Source organism: Castor canadensis, chromosome 8 (genome assembly GCF_047511655.1).
Source record: "Castor canadensis chromosome 8, mCasCan1.hap1v2, whole genome shotgun sequence".
Classification (NCBI taxonomy): domain Eukaryota; kingdom Metazoa; phylum Chordata; class Mammalia; order Rodentia; family Castoridae; genus Castor; species Castor canadensis.
The window spans coordinates 22,841,452-22,852,778 of NC_133393.1; the positions used below are offsets into that span (position 1 = coordinate 22,841,452).

General features: G+C 39.5%; 1 protein-coding gene across 14 annotated transcripts in view; it reads left to right on the forward strand.

Moving 5' to 3' along the window:
- LOC109674665 (H-2 class II histocompatibility antigen, E-D beta chain-like) overlaps positions 1-11,064 on the forward strand; it is a 47,037-nt gene extending 35,973 nt beyond the window's left edge. For 9 of the 14 annotated variants that reach the window (XM_074082471.1, XM_074082477.1, XM_074082475.1 and 6 more), the window contains 5 exons: positions 1,533-1,793; positions 3,259-3,540; positions 8,644-8,754; positions 9,196-9,219; positions 9,526-11,064. In XM_074082471.1, coding sequence (XP_073938572.1) covers positions 1,533-1,793; positions 3,259-3,540; positions 8,644-8,754; positions 9,196-9,219; positions 9,526-9,539 — 692 coding nt within the window. In that variant the 3' untranslated portion in view covers positions 9,540-11,064. Of the gene's footprint in view, positions 1-1,532; positions 1,794-3,258; positions 7,009-8,562; positions 8,760-9,195; positions 9,220-9,525 lie in introns of those variants that run through there. The other 5 variants (XM_074082469.1, XR_012450682.1, XR_012450683.1 and 2 more) reach the window with 5 other exon arrangements.
- The last annotated feature ends 263 nt before the right edge of the window (positions 11,065-11,327 follow it).

Genomic DNA, 11,327 nt, shown 5'->3' on the forward strand with positions numbered 1-11,327 from the left:
ACCCCCTCCCCACCCCACTTAAAGCAATTGCAAGAGGTTTCTTAAGTCTGTCTCGTATAGGTATATGAAGTCCATCTACCATATACCATCACCTTAATTTTCTTCCTTCTTACAACCAGTTTGCCTATAATAAATTTAAGTCACTGATACAAAAAGTAGTTATTGGCCCAGTTAGACAATATGTCTTTGGTTTTCCATTTTGAAAAAAATAATGCACAATTTAGATATCCTGGATTTTGTCTTTTTCCAGTTACTGCCCTTTTGGTTTGGGCGGAGCATTATCACACCCAAGAATAGTCATGTTTTGGTTAATATCCACATTAGCTTTGATACTCTCTTGTGCATTCTGAATGGATTTTAGTAACTCAATGACTGTGTAGCTCTGTCTTTCCCATTAAACACATTTGTTCAGTACAAGAGTTTTCATCAGATAGTATATTGACACATTTTTCAATATAATTTGCAGCTGCCTCATATTTACCACTGACTTTTCCATCACTGAGCTTTTAGATTATTTATACTACTGGTTCTCACTCAGGGTCACCTCCCTTCCAGTTCCCACCAAGGGACATTCAGCAAATTATCTGGTCCTAGGTGTCAATAGTGCAGAAGTTGAAACTTTGGTTTATATTGTACTGCTTTTAAAATTTCTAGACTCATATATTTCATAATTGAATTATTTGTGGTTTGTTTTTGCTTGTTTCCTTACAAAACAAACAAAGCAAAATTAAACATCTGCATAAATTTACCACTTTCTTGTTGAACCAATTCAATCAATGAAAGTTCAAGATCTTCATTTTTCCTTTTTGCACCTTATGCAATGTTTTTCAAGTTTGCATGAGCTCGTGGTTTTCTCTGTTAACTTTCAGTAACTTGCTTTTGTGAGTCATAAGTAGTAAAGACTTCCATGATATTTTTCAGTAAGATGCCTCAAATGTCTATGGCTGTATTCTACATTCTGTACTAATGATAATGTTGGATGCTTGCATTTACTTGTGTCATTTTTAATCACAGGCTTTTTAAACCTCTTTTTGACATTATCTCTGTTCAATTAAATATAAACCAGAATACCATGCTGTGTGTATGTATGTTTCTATATATTGAAACACATGTGACTGGTTGACCCATAAGAGCTCTGAGATGGTTCCTGTTTAAGGAAAGAGTAAGAACTGTGTGCATGAGAGGTTGAGCAATGAATGTCTTTCAGCAGGAGATGGTAAAGGAGACCTTGAGGGACAAATTCTTGTCCAGCTCCTGCATGTGGTCGCTGGCCCAGTGCCAAGGTGGAGTAAGTCCTGAGTAGAGTAGGATCAGAGGAGTTTTTCTGCCCTATGTTGACTCCCTCTGTCTCAGGTAAATAAGAATGAACCTATGGGTGCCAGTAGTTAGGGTGGAGTGGGAGATGTTGCAGGTGAGCCGGTTGAGGGTGTCCTAGTGTCCTGTACTATGTCTCAGATCCCTGGGATTTTGCTCATCACTGAATCTCCTCCCAGGTGATTGGCCTATGACAGACTATGTTTCTGTTTCCACAGCACATTTCCTGGAGCAGTTGAAGGGCGAGTGTCATTTTTCCAATGGGCATGTGAGGAGTGTGACCAGATATGTCTACAACCGTGAAGAGTTTGTTCACTTCGATAGTGATGTGGGAGAGTTTCGTGCTGTGACCGAGCTGGGGAAGCCCATAGCCAAGGAGTTGAATAGTGAGAAGGACGTCCTGGATAATTATCGGGCTTCGGTGGACAGGTGCAGAAATGACTATGCGTTGGTTGATATACTCCTATTAAATCAGAGAGGTGAGCATGGGGTTGGGGGTGGCTAGGGTGCATATGGGAGGTTGTGAGTGTGTATATTTGTGTGTGTGTGAACCCTGGAGGTATCTCTGACCTTTCTGAGGCAAAAATTTCCTGCTTTCTTAGCATGTGTGTTTTTACACCATTGAAATGATTGTGAAACTGGTTTTTGGATTATAACTTTGCTACTTAACATGTTGAGATTGCTAATTTTGCATAATGCTTACAGGGTTTAAGTAGTGACATTCCTTAGACTTTTTTTTTCTTTTCAACAATGGCAAGTAGTTAACAACTTACATCTTTTTAATAGCTATTTCTTTGATTTCTGTGTGTTGAACATTAGTCACATTTATTGGGAATTGTCAGTACTGCTTTAAGAATCATCTATTGACTATAATCTCTATTAATTTTCTTAGTAGTTTATGGGGTTTCTATGCAGTAAGGTTATTAACACTGTTGTATTTGCTTCAGCATTTTCTCCAGTTCATGGTCTATATTTTTATTTTTATTACTTTCTATTCTAAGAATTTAAACATTTTTATTTAATGAAATTTCCTGCAAAATTGTTATTTTATCCTAATCTGTCCTGTGTCACTTTGCAATATTTGGAATTATTTTCACCTAACTTCTCCTTTAAATAAATGCTTTCATTGAGGTTGATAGTATGAGGAATTGCTCTGGTCACTAAGTTCACAAGATCCTGGCCTGGCATCAGGGGTCAGTTTAAAAGAGAGACAGATGTACAATGATAGCAATTCTAATAATAGATATACTTGTTTTGGGAAGGAAAGCGATGCATCAGCTGAGTGTAAATATAAGAAATTTTAAACTTTCCCTTTCCTAGGACTCCTGAGAGTTACTTCTGATTCCCAGGGTAGAACCCTTTCTGAGGCATTTTAAGATTTGTGGGCATTAAGTAACACGCTTAAGATCCATCCATACTTCTTTGAATTGTATTTTTCTCTCAAAGTAAATAAGGACAATAAATACCTAATACATATTGAGGGCTACATTCCAGTCATTTCTTTACACATTTGGGGTCCATCAATCCTTGTATGACCCTGTTTTATGTCAGTATTAATATCTTCCTTTATAGGTGAGAAAGTTGAGGTACAGAGAAATGTAAAACACTGTTCCAGAATCAACCAGTAAGAGGCAGAGTCCAGATTTAAACCTAAGCCATCCAGAAGTCACACTTTTAATTAGTATACTATATGTTTTGCAAAAATTTAAAAATATTTCATTTGACTAATGAACAATTATTTCAAACTATGATAAAAGCAAAGTTTTCTTCAATATTTGAAATTGAATGGGTTTCCTGCTGTTAGGAAATTGAATGGGTCTCCTGCCAAGCTTTGAGGAGGCCTGCAAAAAGTTTAGCCTGGGGGTGGAGGGAATCAAAAAGACAGGTGACCAAGAAGGATTACTATGCCTTCCTGACTTACTTTCTCTGGCTTTTTCCCCCTAGTTGAGCCTAAGGTGACTGTGTACCCCACAAAGACCCAACCTCTACAGCACCATAACCTGATGGTCTGCTCTGTGAGTGGATTCTACCCAGGTCAGATTGAAGTCAGATGGTTCCAGAATGGTCAGGAGGAGGAGGTTGGGGTTGTGTCCACAGGCCTGATCCAGAATGGAGACTGGACTTTCCAGATCCTGGTGATGTTGGAAACAGTTCCTGAGAGTGGAGAGGTTTATACTTGCCAGGTGGAGCACCCAAGCCTGAAGAACCCTGTCACAGTGGAGTGGAGTGAGTGAGAAGCTTCCTGTCCCTATGAATTCCTTACTTACCATGAAGGACACTTGGCTAAGTGTTGGTTTTTCCTCTCCCTACACAATATTTTCACTTGCTCCATGTTTTACTTTGCATCACTGGCAGTTATCCTGTGATAGTTTATGAAAACACTTTACTCTCTGGGTACGTATTTAAGCCAGCAGCCAACAGGGATGCTCTCCCTGTTTCGACTTTCTCATGATATTATGAGTCCATGTCATTGTGTTGATTCAGCTTGACATGGCCACAGTGATCTTCAGTAGTAATCTCCATGATTGCTCCAGAGTAACACAAGTCAGTTTTTCCTGCATAGTTTCCCAAAAAACTGTTTTCTGTAGAGAAAACCAGGAGAGTGATATGTTCAGCTTTACCACCAGACTCTGGAATCAGGAATGTGCCTGACTCTTTGATATTTGATTAACATAAATCAGGTGCATTTCAACTTGTATGAAGTCACTTTTGTCCTAATCAGTATATGAACCTTTCCTTTTGATCCAAATCATGGCTATCTATTTGTTCTTGGTGCTACCCAGGACCTCACTCTGTCAGTTAATAAATTTCATTCTGTGCAATACTAGATGGATATGCATTTCTTTCTTAGGTCTCATGGCACTTTGGTGCTGGTACACATTAAGACTGGCTTGTTATGGAACAGTTGTTGAGCTAGCCAGGAGGCTGAGGAAATGGGCAAGGAAAAGGAAGCATCTGCTAGACAAATCCTGGGTTGTCCATATAATTCTATTCAGTTAGAGATGGCCTGTATTAAATGCTTGCAGCCTGCTGTGTGACCATGAGGACACCCTAAAATTGCTGTTGGGTTTTGTAGCAGCTATTTGCTGAATTTCACTTATTCCACTGTGGTAAGGAAGGGCAACATCTTTCTGCTGCAATGGAACGGTCATAGTTGTGGGACATTTGGATGGCCAAAAATGCCCAGCTGGCATCAGAGGAGAAGATAAATGAGTTAGAAAAACAGTTTCAACTGGAAAGAGATATGCATCTCTCATTTATCCTCTTGCTGAGAAAGCAGAAAACCAAGAGACCAAGTTTGAAAACCTAGCTTTCTGCTTTGAGTAACTGGAAAAAGAAATGAAAGAGAAAACAGATGCAAGCTATTAACTTTCAATCAGAATTGGTTGCAAAGAATTGGAATCCCTGGGGAGGGGAGAGTGCGGGAAAACCTAAGATTGAAATGATAGAGGATAACCTCCCCCCTCCTGTGGGGAATCTTGCTTTTTCACTTAAATGTTAATGTAACACAAAACAAAGGCACAAAATATTCAGATGTGGGAAGGAGGCCTCCCCTGCAAGGAACTATGACTCTTTGAAAGTGTACTGCTGAAGAGTTGCTAGATATTGCAAAACCTTTTAAACAACTGCTCTATGAGAGTCTCACAGCCAGAGAAGATGCCATTTCTCTGGTGGGTAATGAAGCTAAGAAAATGGGTAATACTACTACTCACCCAGCCCTTAGGTAGTGCCTCCATTATGCCTACCAGATGAAAGGAAATCACCACCCTGTAGATTGTATCATTGTGGGCATGAGAGAGTCATGGCCAAATGAAGGGAATCTTCCAGAATAGGTATTCCCAGGGGGTACTTGAAGAAGCCCATGGTATTCTTCAGAAATTAGAATTTGACATGTGATTTATATCCAGGTATTTCTTGAGCCCAGTAAATCCATTTTTATGGGCAGAATGAAAAACAAACTGTCACAACATGCCCTTTGAGAATGGTGTGGCTCTTTTCTCTCCATCCTCAGCCCAGTTGTCCTACAGGATGCTTATGATATGGGCAAAGCTATTGCCAACATTGGAGTGCCTGAATGTGGCCAACACAGGGACTTCCCAGTCACAAAACCTGATAGGAAAAAGGGACAAATAAAATGGAAGAGAAAAGAAAGGGGGAGTGGTTCAGACAAGAAAGCAGATGTGACATGATTTTTTTCATGCTAGCATCTCCAAAGAAAAGAGGGAGAAATAACAATGTAATTTTGGTCACCTTATGGAAGGAACATCAGCCTTAAAACAACTCCAACAGTTCCTATTTGACTTTCTAAGAGAGGAAAAGAAAGAATTTTCATACCATAGCATTGCTGGCTATTTCACTTACATGAATAAGGGTCACATCAGAGTAAAGGGCTCTAGGATGTCCAGAGGCTTTATGTGGAACTCACAATTTACTGGTTCTCCATATTTGATACTAATCTTCCTGTCTGAAAACATTCTGGGGATAAATATTCTATTAGGAAAGACATTACAGTCATCTGTGGAAGAATTTAGACTCAAAGTTCAGGTAGTAAAGATAGTGTTGAGGGTGAAGCAAAATGGGACCCAGTTACCCTTCCTGTACCAGGAGCAAAGTAAATACCAAGCATAGAAGCTGCCAGGTGGATATGCTGAGATTGAAGAAACCATGAAAGAATTAGAGTTGCTTAGGTTTTTATGTCTTGCTCATAGCATTCTGCCTAGCCAATGAAAAAGCAGATGTAACTTGGACAGTGACTGAAGACATGCAGAATAATCAGTTTGTTGCCACTTGTAAGGAAAGGCAATGGACATTCCCTCTTATTTTACTAGATTTCATGGTATAGATGATATCATGCTAACTGGAGAAAATAATACTGTTACAGGACACAATAGAATAACTGTCTATGCACCTATATGCAAGAATATGGACTGTCAACCCCAATGAGACACAAGACTCTGGACTGATAATAAAATTCCTAAGGGTGGTGAGTCTGGTTGGATATGACCTATTTGATTCCAGTCCCAGTATGAGACACAGTGTAAATCTTCCTCACCTCCCATACAATGAAAGATGTATAGACTTCCACAGGGCTCTTGGTTTATTAGCTTTCATTCCTCATCTAGATCAATGCTTACACCCTCTACTATGGCTGATTCAGAAGGAAGCCACATGCCTGGGATGTACTTGAGAAAGAAGTAGCTGAAAATGCAGATTTCGATAGACCAAGTGCAGGCTCTGGGCACCCCTTTACCAGGTATGCCAATGTAGTCAGAGGTCGCCGGTACCGAAGATGGCATGAGTTGGGTTTTCTGGCAAGAATATGGATAAAGGGTAGGTTTTTCGGTCACAGATCTGTAAGGGAGCTGAAACTAGACACATGCCTCAGAACAGCAGTTTCTAGTAGTAACAATGACCTACTACAGGTGGAGCCAATGACTAAGACTACTGTGCTCAGCATGAACTGATCTCCCTATAAATGGGTGGGTGTATAGCTCAGACACCTACTCTAAATAAGAGGCATGTGTTTACACCACAATGTCCTCTCTACCTTATTGACCCCTGAGCTACAGATGGTGTTGGGCCTGGTTACCTATGAAACTACTCTCCCACCCTAGATGGCCACCCCGCCCAGTGCCTAGGACCTTACAAGTGCAAGATACGGTTGCCCCATACCTGGAAATGCTTGGTGTGCAGGTTAGTCCAGCAGGGGGAACTCAAGTATCTGACTGCTGCTGCAGTACAACTTGCCAATGATTGTATCTGATTTGAGACAGGAGAAAATCAGAGCAGCTAAGGAGAAGGCACCTCTAGGCTTCTGGTCAAAGTGAACATGATCTCTGTTAATCCTGTTGGACTCTAAACCTGAGCTTATGGTTTATTCCCTCTGTATCTCAGAGTGCTACAGTTGGCCCCCTGGTCTGGCATGCCATTTCACCATTGGTTTTAGGAATCACTCATGACTCCATCTTGTTGAACAACATGTGTGTTATGCTCCATCACACCAGCCATCAGCTGCTAGTGTGTCTTTCAGTAAAGATGATGCCACCACTATTGTTTTGCTAGATAATACAGATTTATCTTTACAATACCCCACTAAACATTCATTTTAACAGCAGTATTTTGCTGTTTTCTATGGAACCCATGCTGTTATAAAGACAAATGTGTATATATCCTTGATGTCACATGCCTTATGTCACATATGAAAATCCAAATCAAAGCCTTGTCTGATCCTGTCCCTTGTATAGGGACATTTTAAGTTTGGTTTGGTTCCTGATGAAAGAAATTGATTGTTATTATCATTTTCATAATTGTTCTGTCTCTTTTTGTACATCTGCTTCTGTTGTTGCTGTGGACTTTGCTTACAAATCAGACAGATGGCCTCACAACAAGCTTCCTACACAATGCTAACACCCTCTGTAGGTTCAGGGCATCTCAGAGAGGGGTGGGATATGAGATTGTAAGGGGAGGAATGTGCAGATTCATCTTGACATGATGCAGCCATCTTGAATGGAAGCTGGTATGATTGCCCCATAGTATCCCCAGTCAGTTTTTTCTGTATACATTCCCACAAAACTATAAATAAACAAAATCATTAGGGTGGTGTGAGGAACTTTAAAATTGGATCATGGTACCAGGAATGTGCTGAACTCTTCATACTAAAGATAAATGAGGTACATTCTGGCTTAGATAAAGTCACTTTTGTACTAGCTAACATGTAGTCCCCTCCTTCTGAGCCAAATTGCAGGAATCTTACTTGGTCTTGCTGCCACCAAGGACTACACATCTGTCATTAATTCCCACAATAAATTGTACTCTGCTGGAGTACAATACTAGATCGGCCTGCCTTTTCTCTTTGGTCTTATGGCATCTTGGGATTAGTCCTCAATCCCTCTAGTGGACTACTAGAGCCAGTTTGTTCTGGAGCACTCACCATCTTGCTCCTGGTTCTATACCTGGCTTTTAGGCTATTCTGCTCACTCTGAGTTGTTCTTTGTGACCTGAGAAGATGAGCAACACATGGGGCTTTCCTGACACCCAGGAGGTCCAATCTCAGCTTTGTCTTTTATCCAAGGCAAGCTCCTTGACCTCTCTGGGTCCCAGACTCTTCATATATCAGATGATATTTCAGGGATGTTACATGTAAATAAGTTTAAGGCCTGTATCTTATAGCTACTCAGTGTGATTTTTAAATGTCTAGTCTCAGAAATGAGAAATTCTAGCTCTTCAGATGTATGCTTTTTCTCCCAGCCTTAAAGCTCTGAATCTCTGGGTCTCAATAAAGGAAGTTGGATTTGGGACAAAAATCACTAAGCCTGGCTTCTTCTCCAGAGGTCCAGTCTGGATCTGCACAGAACAAGATGTTGAGTGGAGTCGTGGGCTTTGTGCTAGGTCTGCTCTTCCTTGGGGTCGGGCTGTTCATCTACTTCAGGAACCACAAAGGTAAGGTAAGCAACATCTTGGTGACTAAGACTTATGGTCCATAGATTTTTCTGGGGGAAGAAATATGGCTTTGCCGAGGTTAGTTCTCAGTGTTCCTCTGTGGAGGCTTTCTGTGCTTAGGTGACATCAGATTTTTTGAGAATTCAGAAATCAATAATTTGTGTTTACTATGTTGAAAACTAAGGAGTTATACAGATAGAATTATACAGATAAAAGAAAGGTTAATCAACCTGAGATATTGGTTCAAGAACTTGGAGCAAATGAAGGAGCTTTGTGTGATAGAAGTTTCCTTTGGTAACTGCTCCCAATTCTCTCCCCTCCCTGGTATGGGTAGTGATGTTAGAGAAATCTCAGGTGGCAGGTGTGAAGTTGGGGACATTTCATTCTGTGACAGATCTGCTACCATGTATTTAAGAATCTGTCTTTCCTTCTCTTTCCCAGGATATTCTGGACTTCGGCCAACAGGTAATGTCCTTTAGTCCTCTCTCAGAGATAGATCTGTTTTCCCTACAACAGATAATAGCAGTGACAGGAGATGAGACATAAAAAACAGGAAAGGCTTTGGGCCCAAATTTCTGATCAGGCATTTTGCACTAAACCTTCTTCTCTCTGCTAATACAAGGCCAGTGCTTTGAAGCAGCATTGGCTCAGGGAGATTTGAGCATATTTTTCTCTTCTTACTGCAGTGCTACCATAAGAGGTTCAGAGAGGGGACAAAAAGCCATATTCAGAGTTAAGTCTGGAAACACCATTATGCTCTGTCTTCTGCAGGACTCCTGAGCTGAAGTGAAGGTGACAGCACAGAAGGAAGGACCTCTGTTTCTGCCTCTTCATATCACAAAAACACCTCCTGTTTGACCCTCATTTTTCTACAGAGTGGGTTCCCAGGACCTGGATCCCTCCTGGGTCAGTGCCTTATTTATCATGTCCTCCCTTTGCCCCTGTCCCTGACTCAGAAGCCCCAGTACAGACTGCAGAACCTCCTCTTCCTTCTCTCCTGGCCCCTTTGCATTCAACCCTTGCTGTGTTCTTTGTCTGAACTTCTTTGTGCCACAGGACTTTCTTACATTTTTCCCAAATAAACATGGAGTGAAAAATCATGTAGTTCTAAAGATAAGAAATAGAGAAGAGAAAAGAGAAAGGAAGGATTTGCACCATATTATATGCATGGTTTTTATTTATGTATGGGACATGAGGTAAGGCGTATATTTAATAGGTCAATGTACACCATAAATATATACAATATTTAATTATCAATAAAAGCTTTAAAATATCAGATCAAAATGTAAAGGACAATCTCTAAAAACTCAGAACAGACATAACAATTGAGACAAAAAGCACATGATGGGAGACTAGCTAGGAAAGTAAATCAAATCTTTCTTTGACCCTTGTCTAAATACTGTACAATCAGTATATGGATCTAAATTCCATAAACCTCATTAAAAATGCTATTATAAAGTATCTTGTGTTTCAGAGTCAGACATGTGAATTGGTTGAGAAGACATGCAGTCTACTCTTCCATCTGAGGAGTTAATATCAAATATAAATCAAACCAAAAAAGCAAATAATCAATTCAGAAGTTTATTTCAAAGTAATAATCACTTGGACACAATTTCTCCATAGTCAGCTTATTTTATTTCAAAGCAAGCTTGAAATTCATATTATGAATGTTTTAAGTTACATTATGTATTGTTTGTGCACAGCATATTTTCCCATTGAAATTTGACTAGCTGATAGTGATTTGTTTTTCCCAGCATTGCCATGTTCAGTCTGGCTTTATTTTTCAAAACGTTTCTTATCTAATCTAAGACCTTAGCATTTACATATGAAGTTTAAATATAGTTTGATGATTCCATGTCCTGCTAAATGAATTGGAAGAGGTAAAATGACATAAAACAAGCAAGCACACAAAAAACTTGCCATCGTTTTCAATGACATTTTCCTGAGTACAGATTAGAGAAAACTGAGATCTGTAATACATGTAGTCTTACAGTCCCCAAACTGGGCATTTTCTCCATTTGTTTAGGTCTAGCATGTTTTCCCAGTGATGTTTTATAGTTTTTAGCATAAAAAAACTTCCTAATCTTTTGTTAGCTTTCCCCCTATATTTTTATGTATTTATCATACTATTCTGAGAGGTATCATTTTCTTGATTCCGTTTTTATTTGTTACTGTTAAAGCATGATATAATCCAGCAATGTTATTGATTTCACTTTTATTTGTCTTTAAAAACATGATATGATCCAGCCTTCACAGAGAACCACTGAGAACTAAGGCTATGTATTTGTCTGGCTTTTTACTTTCTAAGTATCTGATCAAATAAAGAGTAAATAATAATAATTTTGCCTTCTTTTATCTATTGTATTGCCATTTTAATTGCTTAACACCACACTTCTAGTACTCCAGATATCAAGGGGAAAGTTTAAAATATTTCACTACTGAGTCTGATGTGTGCAACAGGATAGCTGTCCTTTTATGGATCAGAGAAATTCCTTCTTATTACAACTTCCTAATAGAGCTTTTCTAAAACCAAAGCTTAAAGCCAGGTGCTAAATTCTGTCAAATGGTAGTTT